This window comes from Miscanthus floridulus, chromosome 5 (genome assembly GCF_019320115.1).
Source record: "Miscanthus floridulus cultivar M001 chromosome 5, ASM1932011v1, whole genome shotgun sequence".
In the NCBI taxonomy this organism is placed as follows: domain Eukaryota; kingdom Viridiplantae; phylum Streptophyta; class Magnoliopsida; order Poales; family Poaceae; genus Miscanthus; species Miscanthus floridulus.
This window is the reverse complement of record NC_089584.1, coordinates 82,054,820-82,077,927: the sequence shown is the minus strand read 5'-3', so window position 1 is coordinate 82,077,927 and position 23,108 is coordinate 82,054,820. Positions and strand designations below refer to the sequence as shown.

The 23,108-nt window shown below is 45.0% G+C and overlaps 3 protein-coding genes across 3 annotated transcripts; 2 read left to right on the top strand and 1 right to left on the bottom strand.

Moving 5' to 3' along the window:
• Positions 1–1,183: 1,183 nt before the first annotated feature.
• LOC136454830 (uncharacterized) lies at positions 1,184–10,154 on the top strand. The gene is made up of 6 exons (XM_066455095.1): positions 1,184–1,657; positions 8,321–8,389; positions 8,559–8,892; positions 9,007–9,085; positions 9,380–9,434; positions 9,840–10,154. The coding sequence occupies exons 1-6, from the start codon at positions 1,184–1,186 to the stop codon at positions 10,152–10,154; spliced, it is 1,326 nt and encodes a 441-aa protein (XP_066311192.1).
• A 3,984-nt stretch (positions 10,155–14,138) lies between these two features.
• On the top strand, positions 14,139–17,374 carry LOC136450129 (uncharacterized). Its single transcript, XM_066450437.1, has 5 exons — positions 14,139–15,050; positions 15,145–15,197; positions 16,089–16,240; positions 16,311–16,459; positions 16,555–17,374. Exons 1-5 carry the CDS (start codon positions 14,285–14,287, stop codon positions 16,989–16,991), a joined length of 1,557 nt encoding a protein of 518 aa, XP_066306534.1. The 5' UTR covers positions 14,139–14,284; the 3' UTR covers positions 16,992–17,374.
• A 3,557-nt stretch (positions 17,375–20,931) lies between these two features.
• LOC136450131 (thiamine phosphate phosphatase-like protein) lies at positions 20,932–22,608 on the bottom strand. The gene is made up of 4 exons (XM_066450438.1): positions 22,347–22,608; positions 22,109–22,230; positions 21,801–22,002; positions 20,932–21,486 (listed from the first exon to the last, which is right to left on the bottom strand). The coding sequence occupies exons 1-4, from the start codon at positions 22,491–22,493 to the stop codon at positions 21,142–21,144; spliced, it is 816 nt and encodes a 271-aa protein (XP_066306535.1). The 5' UTR covers positions 22,494–22,608; the 3' UTR covers positions 20,932–21,141.
• Positions 22,609–23,108: the final 500 nt, after the last annotated feature.

Genomic DNA, 23,108 nt, shown 5'->3' with positions numbered 1-23,108 from the left:
TTATCGAGATGACAAGCAGGGAATCGAAAAATGAGGATGATGTACAGGTTACAGGTGTCCCAATTACAAAAGGTGGCTAGACCTAGCTCAAAGGAGGTTTAAATTCTTTTATGTTTTGAAATTGAGTTTAGGGAAAGCCGTACTATTAAGAGGGATTTTAGGACAGTTGGTCAATTGTTGAACCAGATGCTTAAATTCTCAGATTTACATCCTCTCACCTAGTCAAAACAGCCAGCCAAATTTCACTTCAACTTACCTGTTTTGGCTAGGGCGGCAGTGCCGCCCTTAACTGATCGTTGGACCCAAGGGGTATTTATACCCTTCAGGCCCAGCCCACAACGGTCATCTTCTTCACTCAGTCATTCTGCTCGAAACAGAACAGAACCAAAGCTCACCTCTCTCCTCCATTGTTGCTCCTTTATCCCTCAAGCAAATCCTTGATACTAACCATCAAAACTTGAGAGAAAAGGCAACAAAACTCGATTGGAGAGAAAATCCACTGATTCCCAAAGTCTAAGAGCATTTGGTTCACGTTTGGCCGGAGGTTCTAGGGTTTGTTACTTTTGGAGCTTGCTCCTAGCCGGCTAGGCGTCGCCCTTAGTCTTGCCAACTTGTGTGGCAGCCTTGGAAGGTTTATAACCTCATTCTCAGAGCTAAGAAATCACCTCTCACTTCAAGAGTTCATTCTCTTGATTTGAGAACGAGGGTAAGGGAAGCCTTAGTGGCAAGCCCAAGTCTTTTGTGGCTTCCTCAACAACATGGACGTAGGCAAACCTTTGTTGTGAGCTGAACCACGGGATAAATCTTGTGTCTCGCGTGCTTCATCTTGTTTACTTGCTGGTTTAGCTCTTTGGTAGCTGGTGTTAGGGTTTGGTTGCTCGATCCACTCTTGTGTGGAGTTTCTGTGGTATTCAATCTTCGAACTGGATCTTATCTTTATATTGCAGGATTAAGCAGCTAGTGGGGTTAGGTTTATCTCCGTAAAATCTCAGCCGTGTTAGATTTATTTTCCAAGAGCGGCAGTGCCGCCCTTCAGGCTGGTAGTGCCGCCCTCGGTTCTGACAGATTTTTGAGTTGGATTTTTACAGGCCTATTCACCCCCCTAGGCCTCCTTTATCTTCCTATAGATCCTACAAGTGGTATCGGAGCAAGGTTACTTCGTATACGCTTCACCACATGAAGTATGGAAGAAGGAGGAGGTTCGAGGACTGTTCGCGACGCTGACGCAAGTGGTGTGCACATCGAGGATGTCGACAGCAGCAGCAAGCTGTCCATGTCGACAGCAAGTGATGCCACCATCAAAGAACCTAAGACCGCCGATGCCAAAAGAAGAAAGGCAAGAAAAGAAAGAAAAGCCTCCAAGATCGCAACAAGAGAAAAGAAGAAGGAAGAGCAGCGGCTCAAAGACAAGAAGAAAAGAAAAGAAGCTAGAAGAATCACAAGAGAGGCAAGAGCCAAGAGAAAGGCAGCAAGAGCTCAAGAGCAAGAGAAGAATAAGTATGATGCATCATCTAGTGAGCTCTCTAGTAGCTCAGATGATGGAGATGATGATGTGTCATACCATGCTTCGAAAGATAGCAAGAAGGTGAAGAGCAAGGACAAGAAGAAGGATAGCGATAACAAGGGCAGCAACAATAACAAGAACAAATATACCGCCGTATCCTTTAATTATTCTTATTTGTCTAACCATAACAAAAGGTCATTTATCAATGTACCCGTGGACAAGTTACCTCATTTTGATGGGACAAACTTTGCCAAGTGGAAGCACTTGATGAGTGCCTATCTTGTAGGTCTTCACCCCGGTCTTTGGGAGATTATGGTGAATGGATTGCAGCCACCGAAAGATCCCAAAACGCCAACAAATGAAGAGTTAGCTGCTGTCCATCTCAATGGTCAAGCCACAAGCATTCTTCTTAGTGCCTTGGATGGAAATGAGTACAACCGAGTGATGAATGTCAATGTTGCAAAATAGATTTGGGACACTTTGCATCTAGCACATGAAGGTGTTGATAAAGTGAGGAAAGCAAAGATTGATTTGTTGATGGCTAAGCTCAATAGGGTCGTGATTGTTGATGGAGAGAGGCCACAAGAGATGTTTGATAGATTAATGACCTTGGTGGGCAAGATTAGAGGCTATGGATGTGATGAGCTTGATGATCACAAAGTGGTGAAGGTTATATTGGAAGCCTACTCACCAAAAAATGAGACCGTAGTTACCTTGATTAGAGATAAGAAGAAGTTTGAGCACTTCACACCAAATGATGTGCTTGAAAGATTGTTGACATTTGACATGCAAAGAGAAGAATCCAATGAGAGGAGAAAACTTGGTGAGTTGCAAGCCAAGCTAGAAGGCATGAAAATCAAGGAAGTAGCTCTCAAGGCCAATAAATCAAGCAATCAAGGCACCTCCAACAAGGCGAAGGGCAGCAAGCAAGCATCAACAAGTCAGCCCAAGGAAATCAAGTCAACTCCACAAAATGATGATCCAAGTTCATCCTCAAGTGAAGATGAAGATGATGGGGCTGATTACATGAAGATTGATGACATGGCTTTGTTCATGAAGAGCTATCATAAGGGGCTGAAAAGGAATGGGTATAAAATAGTGAAAAGAAGGTTCCTAAACAAGAAGAAGAGGACTTGCTACAATTGTGGCAGCACCGAGCATTTCATTGCTAAGTGTCCTTATGAGAAGAAAGACAACAAATACAAGAGGGACAACAATGAAGGCAAGCATAAATACAAAAAGAGATACATGCAAATGGGAGAGGCACACATTGGGCATGAGTAGGACTCAACTAAGGGGTCAAGTGATGAGGATGTGAAGGTTGCAACCGTGGCCATCCAAAAGCCATCCTCTACACCAAGGCTCTTCAACAATATGTCCGATGATGATGACCACCACTCTACTCACATTTGTCTTATGGCAAAGGGTGAGAAGGTAAAACAAAAAGCCAAATCTCCTCCACCTCCTAGTGACATCTCTAGTAGTGAACTTAGTGACTCTAGTGATGACGAAACTAGTGATGTTGAGAAATATGCTAAATTAACTAAAAAGTTGGATCCTAAGACCAAGCTCTTCATCATAAATCTAATGAAGGAATTAGAAAGTGTCAAAGCCGAGCTAGTCGATAGAGATGAAAATCTTGAGGAAACCGAAAAGATGTATATTGGTTGCAAGGAAGCTCTTGAGTTAGAGAGAAGTGAGGTGGACTCTTTGAACAAGGCCTTGGCCGAAGAACAAAGAGAACATGCTCTCACAAAGAAGGCAAATATTGCACTCAATGACAAGTATTGTGTCTTAGTTGAAAAGTACAACAAACTTGAGGAGCAATATAATCTTCTATGTGAGAGCACCCCACTGCCCTCTAACACAAATGACACTTCTATTCCCTCCACTAGCCAAGGGTGTGGAAAATGCTATATTCTTGACTTAAATGTTTATTCCACTAACCTTGCAAACATGGAGGTTGTGAAAAAGGAGATTGCTAGGCTCAATGCCATGTTAGGCAAAAGATGCATGGAAGGCAAGAAACCTGCTGGTGGCAAAGTTGAACAACCAAAGAGGCTACAATACAAAGGTGGAAGAAATCTACGTATCAAGGATGGGTTTGGGCACACTCATGGAGGTAAAACCAATGGGAAAAAGGTAATCAATGGATATGAGTGTGTTTAGTTCATGAGCAAAGGGAAGGAAGGTATAGATGGGTCTGCACAAATGGTGGCACAAGGCTAGCCCAGAGCAGCACCGTAGCCTACGGGCGACAGTGCCGCCCCCCACAGAAAAGGGAAGACCACCTCCTCCTCCTCTGCTCATGTCAAGCCCAAGAAGAAGGTGTCTCATCCTGAGCAGGTTATCCAGAAACCAAAGAAATCTATCTAGGTCACTCCAAATAGATATGCTTATCAACCAAAGGCAAAAACACCTCAACAATGTTTGAATTCTAATTTTGTTTTGCAGCACAACATCAAGGGCGAAGTGCTTGCCAAGTTTGTTGGCAATGGTCGAAATGTTTATCATAATGCTTTCATTCGGGTTCCTAAAGTTCTTGTGACTAACATGCAAGGCCTCAAGAATATTTGGGGACCTAAAACTAGGAACTAAACTTGTGTTGCAGGCATACTCCTCCGGTGGGTCAAGTTGGGTGCTTGACAGTGGCTGTACAAATCATATGACCAGAGAAAGGAGTATGTTCTCATCATATTCCCCAACTACAAATTCATATGAGAATATCATATTTGGTGACAATTCAAAAGGGGGTGTGATTGGACTTGGTAAAGTAGCTATTACACTTGATCATTCAATTACAAATGTCTTACATGTTGATTCCTTGAAGTACAATCTGTTGTCCGTCTCTCAATTATGTGAAATGGGATACAATTGTCTCTTCACGAATAAGGGTGTGGAAGTCTCTAAGAGGGAGGATTCCTCTATTGTCTTTATGGGTCGCCTCAAGAACAAGCTTTACCTAGTTGATTTCAAGAAAAGTAAAGCTAAGCTTGAGACTTGTTTAGTGGCAAAATCTAGCATGGGTTGGCTATGGCATCGCCGACTAGCTCATGTTGGGATGAGGAACTTGGCCAAACTCCTAAAAGATAACCACATCCTTGGACTAACCAATATTCAATTTGAGAAAGACAGGATTTGTAGTGCTTGCCAAGCCGAAAAGCAAGTAGGTGTACCTCACCCACCAAAAAGCATCATGACCACCACACAACCGTTGGAGTTGATTCACATGGATCTCTTTGGACCGGTCGCCTACCTAAGCATCGGGGGTAACAAATATGGTCTAGTTATTGTTGATGATTATTCCTGTTTCACTTGGATGTTCTTTGTTTATGATAAGTCCCAGGTGCAAGAGAAGTCAAGATATTTGTGAGAATGGCACAAAGGGAGTTCGGTCTTCCTATTAAGAAGATAAGAAGTGACAATGGGACTGAATTCAAGAACACTCTAGTTGAAGAGTTTCTTGATGATGAGGGCATCAAGCATGAGTTTTCAACTCCTTACACCCCTCAACAAAATAGTGTAGTAGAGAGGAAGAATAGTACACTTCTTGATATAGTAAGGACAATGCTAGATGAGTACAAGACGTCAGACCTCTTTTGGAGTGACGCCGTCAACACCGCTTGCCATGCCATCAACTGCCTCTACTTACACAAGAAACTCAAGAAGACTTCATATGAGCTTCTAACCGGTAACAAACCAAAGGTGTCATACTTTAGAGTGTTTGGGTGCAAGTGTTTTATACTTAACAAAAGACCCAAAACCTCTAAATTCGCACCTAAAGTTGATGAAGACATTCTTCTTGGTTATGGATCAAATGAGCATGCCTATCGTGTCTTCAACAAAACCATGGGTAGAGTTGAAGTCACGGTAGATGTGACATTTGATAAATTTAATGGCTCTCAAGTGGAGCAAGTTGATTCAAGTGTTGTAGAAAAGGAGGATCCACCATGTGAGGTAATCAAGCAAATGGCTATAGGCGACATTAGGCCACAAGAAGATCGAGCCACTGATGATGAGGATCCCCAGGATGTTGTTGCACAAATTTCCGCTGACGTACTCCATCGACAAGGGCAGCACTCACCTGCTGAAAATCAGTAGGGCGACAGTGCCGCCCCATCCACCTCAGCAGCAGCTCCTTCAACTCCTACTCCACCACTTCAAGGGCTCAACTTGGAGCCTATCTTTGAACAAGAAGAAGCTAAAGGTCCAAAAGAAGAACAAGGAGGTGTTGAGCATCCAAGGCTATGTCAAACTATACAATGTGATCACCCCGTTGACAACATCCTTGGGAGCATTCGAAAGGGGGTAACAACTTATTCACATTTAGCAAATTTTTGTCAATATTACTTGTTTGTTTCCTCTTTGGAACCTCTCAAGGTAGAACAAGCACTTGGAGATCCAGATTGGATCATGGCCATGCAAGAAGAGCTCAACAACTTCGAGAGAAATCGAGTATGAAACTTGGTGGAAAGGCCCAATACCAATGTCATTGGTACCAAGTGGGTCTTCCGCAACAAGCAAGATGAAAATGGCGTGGTAACAAGAAACAAGGCAAGATTGGTGGCCCAAGGCTTCACTCAAGTAGAGGGCTTAGACTTTGAAGAAACATATGCATCGGTGGCAAGACTTGAAACAATTCGAATGCTTCTAGCCTTTGCTGCCCATCATGACTTCAAGCTGTACCAAATGGATGTCAAGAGTGTATTCCTCAACGGCCCAATACAAGAGTTGGTGTATGTGGAGCAGCCACCGGGGTTTGAAGATCCCAAGTTCCCCAACTATGTCTATAAACTCCAAAAGACGCTCTATGGGCTTAAGCAAGCACCAAGAGCATGGTATGAATGCCTTAAGGAATTCTTGCTCAAACAAGGCTTTGAAATAGGCAAAACTGACCCTACACTCTTTACTCATAAAGTTGGAAATGATATATTTGTGTGTCAAATATATGTCGATGACATAATATTTGGTAGTACTAACCATGTGTATTGTGATGAGTTTAGTAGGATCATGACTAAGAGATTTGAGATGTCCATGATGGGTGAGCTGAAGTTCTTCCTTGGGTTTCAAATCAAGCAAATGAAGGAAGGGACGTTCATTAGCCAAACCAAGTACACCCATGATATGCTTAAAAAGTTCGACATGGTGAATGCCAAGCCTATCAAAACTCCCATGCCAACCAATGGACATCTTGATCTAAATGAAGAAGGGAAAGCCATGGACATCAAGGTATATCGCTCCATGATCGGCTTTCTACTTTACTTATGTGCATCTAGGCCGGACATAATGCTTAGCGTGTGCATGTGTGCTAGATTTCAAGCCAACCCGAAAGAGTGTCATTTAGTGGCTGTTAAGAGAATCTTGAGATATTTAGTACACACTCCTAACCTTAGCTTATGGTATCCCAAGGGCTCCAAGTTCAATCTACTTGGCTATTCGGATTCCGATTATGCCGGTTGCAAGGTAGATAGAAAAAGCACTTCGGGGACATGTCAATTCCTTGGGCGGTCCCTAGTATCTTAGAGTTTAAAGAAGCAAAATTATGTAGCTCTTTCCACTGCCGAGGCCAAGTATGTTGCAGCCGGTGCATGTTGTGCTCAACTACTTTGGATGAGGCAAACCCTTCGTGATTTTGGATGTCAATTCACCAAAATCCCACTCTTGTGTGACAATGAAAGTGCCATAAAGCTTGCAAACAATCTCGTAAGCCACTCAAGAACCAAACATATAGACATCCGACATCACTTCCCGAGAGACCATGAAACCAAAGGAGATATCGAAATTCGTCATGTGAGCACCGAAAAACAACTAGCCGATATTTTCACTAAGCCTCTCGACGAGTCAAGGTTTTGTGCTTTACGTAGTGAGCTAAATATACTTGATTCTCATAACATGGTTTGAAATATGGCATACCTCTATTTGACAACCTAGCAACATAGGAAAATGATTTAAAAAGGATATTACATTGTGTTTCAAAACCATTTAAAAAGGTCAACTAAGTGTCATGACCATTGTCTGTATTATTGATTGCTTACTAGTCATGATATTTAGATAATATGTATCCATATCTGAGGTAAAGGGGGTCATAAAGTTTCACTGTAATCCCTGCAAAATTGGCAGGGTGGCAGTGCCGCTCTTAATGGCCGGTAGTGTCGCCCTCTGAAAACTGGGCCATTTTTTTGCCAATTTTGGCTGGGTTGCGGGGCCCGTTCTCTTCTATCTATTTCATTCCCTGGCCCCGACCCAACTCTCTCCTTCTCTCCCAGCCAACATTGACGCCCGTGCTCCTCTTTCTTTCTCCCTCAAGCACGCGCCGTCGCCGTTCCCTGCGGGCTGCCACTCCGGCAGTGCCGCCCCTATAGCTGGCCGAGTCTCCTCGTCGCTGGCCCCCTGCAGGAAGCTCCTGGTCGAGCCCTTTCTCCTCTTCTCCCTCCACTCCATCATTTTGGAAGCAAGGTGAAACCCTAACCCCATTCGATCTATGCAATGTGAAAGTTTTAGTCATGGATTTCTATTTCTAGGGGGAGTATGAAGGGTTTAGAAAGGTTTTTGATGAGTAAATCAAAATGATTTTGAGTTTCAACGGTTGGATGATTTTGGGGAGAGTGGCAATGCCGCCCATGGGATCATTAATGGTACCCCTAGCAGATTCTAACTGCTATACTCAATCTCATTAATCTAGAAGTTCAGAATGGATTGGATTCATTTATAAAAAATGTTTCTAAAAGTTTTTCATACTCAATCTTTCAAATCCATGGCTAGGGTTTCAAATATTTTTCGTTTAGACTGTGATTATGAAATTGTGATGATGGATAGACACTGTTGAAAGTAGGATTTAGCCAGAACAAGAAAGTTGAAAATGAACTAGTGAAGCAACTGAGGGCGGTAGTGCCGGCCTCAGGGGGCGGCAGTGCCGCCCTATCATGCTAATTCCAAATCCAGCAAAGCTTCCTGTGTCATTTTTAAAATTCTTTTTCTTGTTAAAGCCTGCTTGCAACTGTTTCTAACTTATTATCTTATACAGTTTCTTATCAAGTCTCATTTAATTACATAGATGGACCGAGGAAAAAGGAATGTGATGTCAACTAAGCAAAAGGTCAAGAGAGGCAGGGGACAGGCAAGCTATATTCCCAGTGACAGAAATCTTGATGAAGACCTTGCTGAAGAAGAAAGAATTCAGAGGATGGGAATGACTATTAGTGTGTGGCCTAATTCTCCTCTACATATTTTAGAGTTTGATAGCAGCTACATGAGAGAAAATACTGATGGGTTCAACCTCAATCCTCCCCAAAACAGTGACAATCATACAGTTCTTGATTATTCCATGAGTTGGAAGAAGACAGGTGAAGCTAGAGAGATTGATCCCTACTCCTCTAATAGGTCCAGTGGTATTGATTATAGATTTTGGAATGCTTTCTAATCTGATTTTTATGCCACAACCATCCTATCCAAGCCAAATGACAAGATTAGCAAGATGCAGTACATTGATTTTGGTGACTTAGAGAGCAAGGATGATCATGGGTTTGCTACAGCCATCAAGACCTGTGACCGCTTTGAGATGACAGATATCATGAGTTTCAGGTATGATTGGAACAGGGAGATTCTTATACAGTTCCATGCCACTTACTATTGGAACAGAGAAGTGGATGAGCTTCATTGGATGACTGATGGGCGACATTATCGTATTGATTTTGTCACCTTCTGTCGTATTCTTGGTTTTGGACAGATCCACAGGGGATATGAGAGGATTCATAATGAACGTCGTCTTGAGCCAATGGAAGTAAGCTTCATGTGGGAGAATCAAAATCTTGCAGTTCCTAATTGGTCAAGGACCAAGCTCAAGAGCTTCTATTACATCATGAACAATCTTTTTAGGATCACTCTTAACCCCAAAGACAATGAAACAGATTTGAATGGCTACATCACTAATGTATTGTCTAGGTTTCCCAGTAGTGAAAAGTTTAATGTTCCAAGGTTTATTTGGGTTGAGCTAGCATATGCCATGGATGATGGGAGGAGATCTTTGCCCTATGCTCCTTACCTCATATTTATGATTGAGAGAGTGACTGGCATGTGGTTCCCTAAGGATTGTGAGCACACTGTTTATAAGATCAAAAAGATCCATGGTGGCTTAGGGGGACTTGGGTCAGCCACTCAGCGCACTTGTTCTGGAGGACATGGAGATAGTGGGGCAGCAGGTCTTCACTCTTCTAGAGCTGAACATAGAGACATTCCTGAGCCGTCCAGGGCTAGGGAACAAAAGAAGAAGTCTAAATGGGGGAAGATGAGTGCATAGATGAAGGCTATCTTTACTCATTATGCATATACATCATAGACTACTTATGAGGATAGAATGGAAAATAGGGAAGCAGTGAGGCATGCTAGGGAGATGGCGGGGCTGCCACCTCTTCCACCAGTGCAGTCACCACCTCAGTTTCCTAACTTGCCTCGCCTTTCTTCCTCTGACGAAGAGCAGGATCAGCCACATGAGCATCATTATGAACAGCCAGATGATCAGCAGTATGGGCACTCATATGAGGCATTCAGTCAGTACTACAGGTACCCACAGGGGCAGCATTTTGAGCAGCCCCCATGGCAGCAGGACCTTGGTGCAGAGATTCACTCCATAGAGGCCGATCCACATGTTTAGGCAGTCTTGCTTCGCACATATTCTAGGAGACCACGTCCTTCGACGGATCAGCCAGGTCCTTCTACTTTAGCTGGGGCATCTCCTCCGCGACGTTCAGCACGCTTCACTTCTCATACCCACATCGTCGGACGTGCCCACATCGACTCCGACAGTGACGAGTGACTTTTCTTCTTTTTCTTCTCTTTTTGGTACTTGATGCCAAAGGGGGAGAAAATTAGAGGGGTCAACAGATTTTTGACGCCATGAGTTCTCTGTAGCTACACTTTTTGTCCAGATCCTATGAGAGTAGTTGTTAGGTTGTGAGTTTGAGAGTCGCTCAAAACTCTATTTTATGAAATATGCTACTTTGTGACTTAATTTGCTTCGGATATAGACATGTATTCATGGTTACTATTTTAGCTTATCATATTCTGAGTTTAGATTATTTTATATTCATATGATCTGCTGTAGGAACCTGATTGCTACCTGACCGATATAGTCAGGACGGCAATGCCGCCCTTTGGGGCCGGCAGTGCCCCCCTATGCTGTATCAGCCAGGGTCTTGTGTGCTTGAACTGATATAACCTGTCATATGCATCATATTTATTCCTGTGACACTTTGTTCAGCACCCCACAATAGGCATGGATGTAGAAGGAGGTTCCCATCACACCTAAAATGTGAATCATGGCCTTTTATGCCAAATTGAGAATTCAAATCTCTATTCACATATTTAGGGGGAGGCTCCTACACCCATAGTTCGAAAATCTCAGTTTTGATTTCATATCTTTTGTAAGCTCTAATTGGGTTGTCATCAATCACCAAAAAAGGAGAGATTGTAAGTGTAATCAAGCCCTATTGTGGGTTTTGGCATTGATGACCACCAAATTATAGGACTAATGAGATTTATCGAGATGACAAGCAGGGAATCGAAAAATAAGGATGATGTACAAGTTGTAGGTGTCTCAATTACAAAAGGTGGCTAGACCTAGCTCAAAGGAGGTTTAAATTCTTTTATGTTTTGAAATTTAGTTTAGGGAAAACCATACTATTAAGAAGAATTTTAGGATAGTTGGTCAACTGTTGAACCAGATGCTCAAATTCTCAGATTTACATCCTCTCACCTAGTCAAAATGGCCAGCCAAATTTTACTTCAACTTACCTATTTTGACTAGGGCAGCAGTGCCGCCCTGTTAAGAGCGGCAGTGCCGCCCTTAACTGACCGTTGGACCCAAGAGATATTTATATCCTTTAGGTCCAGCCCACAACGGTCATCTTCTTCACTCAGTCATTCTGCTCAAAATAGAACAGAACCAAAGCTCACCTCTCTCCTCCATTGTTGCTCCTTCATCCCTCAAGCAAATCCTTGATACTAACCATCAAAACTTGAGAGAAAAGGCAACAAAACTCGATTGGAGAGAAGATCCATTGATTCCCAAAGTCTAAGAGCATTTGATTCACGTTTGGCCGGAGGTTCTAGGGTTTGTTACTCTTGGAGTTTGCTCCTAGCTGGCTAGGCATCGCCCTTGATCTTATCAACTTGTGTGGCAGCCTTGGGAGGTTTGTAACCTCATTCTTAGAGCTAAGAAATCACCTCTCACTTCAAGAGTTTATTCTCTTGATTTGAGAATGAGGGTAAGGCAAGCCTTAGTGGTAAGCCGAAGTCTTTTGTGGCTTCCTCAATAATGTGGACCTAGACAAACCTTTGTGGTGAGCTAAACCATGGGATAAATCTTGTGTCTCGCGTGCTTCATCTTGTTTACTTGCTGGTTTAGCTCTTTGGTAGCTGATGTTAGGGTTTGGTTGCTCGATCCACTCTTGTGTGGAGTTTCTGTGGTATTCAGTCTTCAAACTGGATCTTATCTTTATATTGCAGGATTAAGCAACTAGTGGGGTCAGGTTCATCTCCGTAAAATCTTAGCTGTGTTAGATTTATTTTCCAAGAGCGGCAGTGCTGCCCTCGATTCTGACAGATTTTTGAGTCGAATTTTTACAGACCTATTCACCCCCCTCTAGGCCTCCTTTATCTTCCTATAGATCCTACAGAAATAGAAAATATGAGAAAGCAAAATATAATGTGAGTTAGAGTTCGAACACGAACTACAATTTAGCAAAATCATTCGCCTACAACTGCATCAAATAGATATTTATGTTAAATATAAAATATTTTATTATTAAACCAATCGAACCATTTTACTCTAATGTAAAATATTTCACCTCACAAGAATAATATTGCAGACAAAAATATTATATGATAGCAAAAAACAAACAAGAAAAAATGAGAAAGACATTGAATAAAGTTATGTAACAGGGGAAATAAAATGTGATAATGCAAAAGAAAGAAAAAATAAAATAACAATCAAATGTAAATAAGTGGAAGGGAAAATGAAATCTAATATATGGAACAACACACAAAAAGAACATAATAAAAACACATAAAATGTCACATGGATACTACTAAAATAGCAAAAACATACCATAGAAGATCGCATCAGTAGGACGTGAATGCTCAAAGATAATGTGGAATGTCTCATTATACTTTGTGAACATCATAAAAAGACATCATGAAATATCACATATATACTATGTGAACATCACGTGGATATTACTTAAACAACATAAAATTTATCATAGAACATCTCACAAGTACTATGTGAATATTCAAAGATAATCATGGAACATCTTATAATATGTGAACATCCGAAAACATATCATAGGACATCACATGTACATTACACTTACATCATATGTGTCTCACGAACATATAGGAATTAAAAAGAATAAAAACTACATAGTAGAAAAAAAACAAATAAGGAAAAAAGAAGACAAAGAAAAAAGAAACCATATAACCGTAGAAATAAAATAAGAAATGAAAGAAAAAATGAAATAAAAAGAAAATAGTAATGAAATGCAAATAGGTGAAATAAAAATATAGAATATATATAGATCAAAGCATAAAAAGAATGTAATAAGAACACATTAAATATCACTTGGACACCGCTAAAACAACCTAAAATATACATAGAACATCTCATGAGTACTACATGAATACTCAAAAATGATCGTGGAACATTCCATTTATACTAAGTGATCATCACAATATACTATGGAGCATCACATATATATTACGTGAACACTAAAGAATATGGAGAAACAGAAATAATGAAAAGAAAAGATGTAATAGAGGAAAATAAAAGAACATCACATGGATATTACTTGAACAACCTAAAAACATATCGCAGAGCATCTCACAAGTGCTATATGAATATTTAAATATAATCACTTATACTGCGAGAACATCGGAAACACATCATAAAACACTATATGTATACTTCACGAACATCATATATAAAATAATTAATTATAAAAAATAAAAAGAAAGATAAAAAGATAAACAAAATGAAATTTTGAAATAAAATTCCACAAAGAAAAAAAGGAAATTAAAATGAAAAGAATAATAGAAGACCACACAAAACAAAAGAGAGAAGAAACAGAAAAAAGAAATAATAGCGAGGAAAGAGAGAGAGAAAAAGAAACGCATCCTATCTGGCCTGCCTAGTGAGCGTTGTGTGGCCGCCGCTCGCTCCGAACTCAACTGGGCCATGTTCGCTCAGGCTCTCTCTCCCGTCACCGTCACTGGTCGGCACAGCGCACGCTACCGACCGATCGGACCGGAAGAATCCCGGTGCAGATGACCTTAGCATTTTCCGGTTCGCTAACAGACCGTATTTTGCTTAGATTTTCTTTAGAACCCAACCTAGGCCCGACTCACCCTATCACCCAATTCAATGGCCATAGATTAGCCCATTTTTATTTTATTTTTTGAATTTAGATTAGCCCATTTGGAAACTGGACCACAGAACCAGCTCAAGCCCAATCCAACAACAACAAGCCATTCTCCCGCCCGCTGACTGACCATGTGGCTCCATTGGTCAGTGTCACCCCGCCCGTCTTCAAAAACCACCCACCTGCCGCAACTCCCAAGCCCCACCCCACCCCACCCCACCCCACCCCGACATTTTGAACCCAAGGCCAAACCCCTCCTCTCCCCTCGGCCTCCCCGAAACCCCACTCCTCTCGGGTCGAGCCTAGGGTTAGGGTTTCGTCACCCCCGCCCCGATTCGAACCAATCCGCCTCGGCCCCCGCCGCGCCATGGCCGCCGGCTCCATCGTGGTGGACTTCCCCTCCATGGGCGCCGCCCTCTGCTTCCCCAGCCTCGAGTCACTCCTCCGCGACTCCGCTTCGGGCTTCCTCGCCGCCGTCTCCGCCGCCCCGGCCCCCGGCGCCGCCGACCTCACCAACTTCCACCGCGTCTTCTCGCGCGTCCTCAGCGCCTACCCGGACCCGCCGCTCGAGGCCGTCTGGTTCTTCTCCGCGCTCTCCTTCCACGACCGCCCCGACGACCTCCGCTCCCTGCTCCAGCTCCTCTCCGCCTTCACCGCCTCCTCGCCAGGCGCCGCCAAGCCGCTCGCCCTCCTCGCCCCCGTTGTCTCCGAGCTCTTCCACTCCGACCAGCCGCGCAGGGAGACCGAGGCCCTCGTCGAGGCCGTCCTCAGCTACATCAGCATCTGCAGCAGCCGCCCCGCCTCCTCTTCGGCCGAGGGGGCCACCGCCGACGCTGTGAGGCTGCTGCCGGCCTTCGGCGAGCTCGTCAAGGTGTGGAGCGTGCGGCACTCGAGGGAGAGGTGCCCGTTCCAGGTGCTGTTCCCGCTCGCTGGGGACGAGGCCAGGCGGGAGCTCATGAAGGAAGGCTGCAGCGTTGACTACCTCGCTGGGGTGGTGCTGGCTGAGGCGTTCCTCCTCAGGTTCTGCCTCAAGGTGCAGAATGCAACAGGGGTGCCTCGCTCTGAGCTGCAGAAGGAGCTCAAGATCTGGGCAGTCAGCTCCATCCCGGTCTTCCAGAACCACCAATTCTTCGGTAAGTGGATCATGGCCATGTTCTTATTCTTCCTTTTAGCGTCACTTGTAGTGACTCGAGATTATGTTGGCATCTTTGCTCATGGATTTAACAGGGGTCCTGCTGAACATGCTCTTGAACTCTCCGCTGCCTGTTTACTCTCTAGTGGTATGTGTTTCCTGACTAATGAGCAATTTGAGAACATGACTTAGCAAGCTAGTATTATTATGAATTCACATTCACTACTTATTGACAAAGTTATAAGAGTATTAATTAAGCATTAATAAGGCATGTGGTAGCTGTATGGACCATAAGAATATTAACAAACATGTCAAATAGCTTATAAACTCATTTCGTGAATCATGAATTAAGAAACCTGAGTCATGATCATGCTTTTTCATTACCTGTTCGGTAAACTAGTTATTTAGCATGGATTACCTTTTTCAAATAAATAAGAAATGTGCAACTTGTTGCCTTGTTCTTCAACTGTGCTTGGAATCAGGGGTCTTTCTTAATTTGTGGAAACTAAAGAGGAGAACAGAACAGTATATGACTATTGTGTATCGCAAAGCTGGTGTTACTATAGCATTTTGCTGTCATCATCTGCAAGGAGCATGACTTAAGATGGAGTTGTGTCTCATCTTTGTGACATGCAAACAGGTTGAAGCCTGAACTGTGGTTTGTCCTAGTATGCCCTTTTGTTTCAGATCATGATTGTGCTTTTTTTTGTGTGGAAATGACAAACTAGGGGTTGTATGTCCAATTGTCCTTGGTTATATGTTCATTTTTTTGCAAGCCATGTAGTACTGTACTCATGTATTTGGTCACTCTGAGTTATTTCTAGTATAAAATTGCCAGTCTGGTTGAATTTTTCTACTTTATGATTTGGTTTTCCTGAGTAGTTGGTTACTTGTTCAATTTTCACTGTTTAGAATCTAGAAGTATCATCTGTCAGATAGCAAACTAGGAGTAAGACCTGTATTGACTGAGTTTTGCCAGTGGCACTATCAAGTTTCTTTACTCATGTATTATGTGTTGTTTGGTTTCTTGGTGACTCAGAGTGCTGATGATGAAATCTTGTTGAGAGATGTCCTTTATGATTCTCTTATCCTGGTGGATTATTCTTTCATTAACAATGGTGCTGGAGTTGATCTCTTGCCTATATATGTGTCGAGATTGGTTATCACCCTTGATGCTGTCAATGATGCCAGGTGATAGAGTTATTGTAACCAAAACTTGGCTGGGGGTGGAAACATATTCTCATTTCATTTCTTCTGACAGGAGGAAAGGTGATCAAGGGAGAGCAATGTCGTTTATCAACGCTTTCTCAACCTCAAATGTTCCCATTTTTCTCATCAAGTGGGCTACTTCTCAAGCTAGTTCTGGTGCTCTCAGCAAACCAATTGCCAATACACCTCAAGCTATTCTCAGTATGTGCAAATTTGAAACGACATCATTGGTTTTTGTTTATCATGTCTTGTGGAATGCTTACTCAAGCAGAACTGTATATGTTTGCTTTTCACAGAGTGGCTTGTCGACCTTGAAGATAAGGGGCTCAAAGTGTTTGGAGATTACAGTTCTTGGATTATGGGGAGGTTTGCTTATGATGAGGTCAAGAATGGATATGGGAACATGATTCATTCAGATGCGGACCTTTTCTTTGTTGATAAACAGAGTGGTAGGGAGTTTATGGACGCCAAAGGCAGTGAGGATGAAGCTGTGGAGAAGATGGAGACTGCAGGCAATGCTTTTATGGCTGCTGCCCAGTCAATGAAGGGGGTAACTAACGGCATAAGGAAGAGGAAGAGCTGCGGAAATGAAGATGCAGCGGCTGTGAAGTTTGTGAAGTACAAGGTAGAAGACAGCTCAGTGAAGGACTACCTGTCAGCAGCTAATGGCATGAGCAGTGGCAGTGAGGTAGAGAACCCGCAGTCGGATGATGAGATGGAAGAATCAGACTGATGCATAGAAAGGAGATCACCCGCTAATGCTTACTTTGGAAGAGTTTCTTGGACAACCGCCTTTTTGGAGCCTGGGGCCAGTCTTGTTTCAGATGCCACTTCTTAATGATGTCGTGCAGTACCCTGTTCTAGGATAATAATGTGCAAGAGGGCCCATCTCCAGCTAGGCTTTCGGATATAGTAGTAACCGTTAGCTGACCCTACTTGACATGGAGCATATGATGTCTGCTATGAGCCATATCGTGTTCTTTGTTATTATAATGCTATAGTAGAGACCTCAAACTGTAGTCTTGCTTCAAGTTACTTCTGTAATACTAGATGGGTACTTTGTTGTTATCCCACGGAACCAGTTGGAAGTAATGAACTCTTAACTTTTCCTGTGTATCGTGGCTTTTTGTGATGACGAGGAGCCTCCTTTTTGAGGTACGTTTCCTTTTCCTTTTGGTGAATGATGAGCGAATGTGGTGAAGCTGTCAGACGTAAGCAACTGAAAACCAGAACTTCCTTTTGTTGTTTTCAGACGTAAGCAACTGGAAGGGCGTGCCTTGCGGAACGGTGCGTTTTCATCGATACGCGCTTTCCACAGCAGGGTCGCCAGCTACTTTCTCGTCACTCGTCAGACGTCACTCGTCAGACGCCACTCATGCTCACATCACCTCACGGTGTGATCCTCTCATCCAACGCATGCCGATGCGCGCCCTGCGCCGACGCCCATGTCCGCGACTAGTCGGAGGGGCTCCGCCGCCGGCCCTGCAAGTCTGCGCTACCCGCCGCGCGCTCCGCCACTTCCATGCGGGCTGCAGCCGGAGCCGGACAAGTTCCTTCACGACACGACGCGCTGCTCGGCAAAGTTGCTGCGAGTGCGGCCGCCTGGCCGATGACCGGAGGGCGTTTGATGGAATGCCGCACGGGGATGTGGTCGCCCGCACCTCCGTGGTGGCCACGCGTCGCTACGCGGCTCTGAGCCTCTTCGAGCAGGTTATCACAGGAAGGTGCCCCAGGCCTGTACGGTGGTGTTGGGCCTGGAGTTCACGAGGCAGGTGCATCGTCGTGTACCCATGTCATGTGGTAAGCCCAATGTTTTTGAGGCGTCGCCTAGGCGACAAGGCGTGGTCGAGGGTTTGGGCGTCGGGGTCGCCACGACCTCAGCGTGTATGGCGTCCGCCTCATAGGGTTAGGCGTCGCCTAGGCGCGAATGGCGTCGGGCGGACGCCTACAAGCGCGCCACGGACGTCGGATGCCGGTCGTAGGGGAAGGGCGCCAAAAGGAGCGCGGCCCCGCGGGAAATCGACCGCGCGCCCGCGGGGAAAGTAGGAGGCGCGGGAAATCGACCGCGCGGGCGCCCAGGTAGCTTCTTCGCGTGGGAAATCGAGCGCGCGAGTCATTCACCGCGAGTGCGGGCGAGGAGAGGGGAAGAGAGAAGGCGGCAGACGGACCTCGACCTCCGCTGGGCGCGGACTCTGCTCGTGTCCACCGGCCGACCGCCCCTGCCGCGGAGCCGGCCCTGCATCTCTGCTTCGCCGTCCGCCCCTGCCGTGGAGCCTGTCGGGCCCTTCCGCCTGGCCGTCCGCCCCTGCCGTGGAGCCTGTCAAGCCGTTCCGCTTGGCCGTCCGCCCCTGCCGTGGAGCCTGTCGGGCCCTTCCGCCCCTGCATCTCCGCTTGACTGCGCCTCCGTCGGGCCCTTCCGCCTGGTATGCCCCCTGCCTCCACTCTGCTATCTGCTTGTCTGCTCTGCTTGTCTTCCGTCGGGCCCTTTTCCAAATCTCGTGCTCTGCTGTCTGCTCTGCTTGTACTGCTGCTCTGAAGTCTGAATATTGTATACTCTCTGCTCTACCTCCTCGTGCTCTACTCTGAACCTGGATATTGTATACTCTCTGCTATGCTATGCTCTGTCTGCTCTGAATATGGCAACAAAGGAAAGAAAGGAACATGGGCTCAAGAATTGGCAACAAACGAGGCATGTATGTGCTGCACTAGTATATAAAATTCTAGCTTACAACGCCTTACAATGTGTGTATGGCGTCGCCTAGGCGTCCGCCAAAAACGCCTAGGCGTTGTGAAGGGGGTCGGGCGGCGCGCCTCGCCGCGGCGCCTCAAAAACATTGGGTAAGCCTGCAGCAGGATTTTGGGTGACCCATGCCTTGGTTCCTCCCTGCCTGGTCGAGGCTTACAGATGCTGTGGGGACTTGGGAGGTGGACATTGCTGACAGAACCGTCTGGCCTGCTGCTGCGAACTGATGCAGTGATTGATGCATCATTGGGGCTGGAAGTGGAAAGTGACGCTGACGAGAATTAGTTGCTTGATTGAAACACAGCATGGTCATGGTCATGCTGGAAAGGGACGGTTAACACATCATTTTCATGCTCGTTTTCACGTTGCATGTGGAATCCGGCGATGAGATAAGCAAGTACTTGTACTAACTTACCTACTATTCTGAAGTCTGAACACTGAAATGTTGCATGGAATTCAATTCAACCTGTTCATGCTCTGGTGATCATCAAATGTTAGAGAGGCGCTTTTTTTTTTTTGAAACGAAAATGTTAGAGCGGTGCTGGAGCCTAAAGCTGTTGCGGATAGTTCTTTGATGCGAAAGTTGGTTCTGTTCAAGCCTTCAAGGTGCAACACTGACCTTATGCAGGCTGACATTTTCTTGGAAGACACTTATGTGTAGAGTTTATGTTGGAAGATACTGTGAGGAAGGCTTGAAGAGTTTTCAAGCCAACTGTTTCTGTATCTTTTTCAGCTAACAATATACTTATGTAGGCATTTTGGATGTGGCGCTACTTGAGATACGGAGACAAGGTTCTGAAAAGCGGGTTGCAAGGAGATACTGATATTTCAACAATGCTTGTTGACATTTAAGCTCAATCTGGGTGCTTCACAAGTCAACTAATGATATTTCCTTGATTAATGAAAAAGATGAGTTCTCATCGACACTGATTATGGCAGGGTGTGCTAAATAGATGAATGTATAAGGTAATAGAATGCTTCAGTTCAATGTTGCAAGGAAAGAAAACGATCTAATGAATATTGCTTGGTAATCTCCTTAGTGTTTGCTCTGATTTGGCATCCTTAGGTTGAAGGTTCCAGCTACATGGGTTGGTGATCAAATCAGTTTGGAACAATTTAATGTTTCCATTGCTTGCTCCAGTTGGCATGCATATAAAGTGAGAGCATAACGTATCCTGAGATGCTATTCAATCAGTCAAAATGTGATTAAGTTGCATGGAATGTGATCATCTGTGGGTGTTCCAATCTGGTCATGCATACAAGGAACTGGTTGCTTTCCAACAAACGATAGACATTGGGGAAGAAACCCAATAGGATCTCTTCTGCAGGTTTTCTGTCAGCTTGTAGTCGTGTGGGCTACTTGATGAATGAACTACTTTATACAGTTACTAGTAGTGTCTTGTGGAATTACCCTTAGAATGGAACACTATGGTTGCATGGTTGACATTCTGATGAAGGCTGGAAAACTTCTTGAAGCTGAATCTATGGTCATGTCATATTGCTGCCAATACTTATTTGCAGATTTTAGAAGATGGAGTGATGCATGGTCAGATATGCGTGTTCTTGTTGCAAGACCGATGCTCAAAATACTGAAATTTGCTTGACATGTTTGCTGCCTGTTCATATTGCCTTTTGTTCCTTCAATCTCTGATGCTACCTGTCGGCTCTACAGTGCCCTTATGGACAAGATTGATCAGACCAGAAGGAAGTTCCATATATGTGGGTAGTTTTGTGTACTTTATGAGAAAAGAGCATAGGTAGGCTCCTGAATTATTACACTGAAAGTATTGCCCGTTCTGTAGCATATCTAGTTTATGCTGTTACTGTCTTGGCTATTATGTGACTTAAGAAGATTAACATAATGAATTCTGGTATTGGAAATTTGGATTTGCCTGAAAAGTTAGACTATAGTTTCCCACTTTGGCATCAATTAATTCTCAATTCATGTTCTTCCATGCCACACTGCAGTTTATTGAATGACATAGTGCATAGCATAGATAATCCATCTAAATTGCTGCGTTTTGAACGCAGACTGAGGAGATATCATGTTGAATGCAGAATGGGGACTCTTATCGATCGAGGCATATAAAAATGACTAGGCAATCATGCCTGTACTTGTGAACTAAGAGTTGGTCAGTAATCAGTGTGGCACACGGAGGGCTGGATGCTGGATTGCTGGATTGCTCATCTCGCATTTGCTGTAGTCAAACTGGGAAGCTTGTGCAGGTGCGGCGATCATTTTGCTGACCAACTTAAGTAGTGTCTTTTCCAGTTCCTCGCCGCTATTCCACGGGTGAACCTCAGCCTTGAGAAGCTGCTTGTTGTTGCAGATGAGATTCCAAAGGGGGTAGTTCTCCTTTGGCATGACATAGTCCCCTTCCCCCAGCTTGAGGGATGGGCAGTAATCTCCCTTGCCGTCGCCTATGTAGATGAAGTGCTGCTTCTTGTCACTGGCTGTTGCTTGGATCCTCTCGATTATCTTGCCCTGCACATGGTGAGCACATTTTTAGTTTATGCTGAATTATCAGTGAGTTTTCGCATCTTGATATGAGCAATGCACAGAGATTTTAGCACGCTGGCACTTAGTAAAGTGTTGAAAGTACAATATGAATATTCAGATTTCAGAGCACATCCAGTCAGACATCTTGCAATAAAATTATGCTGTTTCTTTTTTTGATATAGATAGATCTGGCTGTTTGTTTTGTCTGCAGTGGCCACGTGCGGTGAGCGTTGGAGGAGTGAAGCTGACATTGAATATCTGAACCGATCGGCCGTCCTACTGTTGGTAAATCGTAGTACCTTGCACATGTTGTCAGGGCAGAGGCTGCAGCCGTGCGGCGCGGCCGTGGAGTCGTGGAACGTCGAGATCCTGAGCCTGCCGTCCGCGTCGACGCTCGCCGGGTTGGTGACGATCTCGGAGAAGCAGCCGAGCACGCCGTGGTGCGCCATGACGGTCTCGATGAAGAAGGTGTTGGCGTCGCTCACCACCTTCAGGTCACACCTGCAACAGCCAACAGGAGCAGCAGCACGCCAGCAACCATCAAAGATCGGTCCCAAACGCAAATGCTACAGTGAGGAACGTGGTCGGCATGGTGGTGCGCGCGTACCCGAGCGCCGCCGCCGTCTTGACCGCGGAAACGACGTGCGCGTCGAGCGGCGCGCTCCGGAGGCAGTCGCGGATGTCCTCCGGCGTCGTCCCCCTGGCGTGCAGCTCCGCCATCATCCTGTCCTGGAAAAGAGAAACCGAAATCGACTCGGCGCGCGTCTTTCACCCCTGGACCTGGAGGGAGGTTACCGGACGAGGAGGGGAGAGGAGAGGAGACGTATCGTGCGCATTAACATTACCATGAGTGGGTTCCAGCGCATGGTTGGGCGCAGGCGCTGGAAGGCGTCGGCGGCACCGAGCTTGGTGATGACCCAGTCGTCGCTGTCCCAGTCGATGATGGTCCGGTCGAAGTCGAACACCACCACGACGGCGGGGGCGGGCGCCATGGGCGGCGGATGGATGGCAAGGGGGGAGGAGGACAGGCAGGACTCCCGGGTTCTGCGCGGCTCTTATTTCGCGCCGTGTTGGTGTTGGGGAGCGCTGCCGCACCGTCTCCTCTCCTCTGCTTTATATATAGCCCCATCTGCTTGGCGGGGGTTGCTGACTTGTTAGGTTTGCGCGTCACATGTGTCGCCTTTTGCCATTTGCTCATTGCCGTGGCTCTGCACTCTGGTGCCGTGTGTTTGCTGTTTGGCTCCTGCCTAGTTAGAGTAATATATGCAACAAGGAGAAGCCTCGCTCGTGCTCCACTGTATGCCGCTTACTCCGTCCATTTCTCGACTATTCGTAGCAGTCACTCAAAGCCCCCTGCCGCCATCGATTCTTTCCTTTTTCTTTTGGTTTTATTAGCATAAATATAATCCATCCATATGAGCTATATTAGTATATTGCCTTACAGTAAGCTGGAATTCTCAGCTTCTCCTTAAGTTCCTGCTCGCTCAGCCATCGGCGAATTCCACGCTGTGTTACCTATCGCGTTACTCTTTCACTTTCCACAATTCCTGCCAAGGCTACGATTGGAAATCTCAGCTTGATGCGACGTTTAAGTACGTATCAGTAGT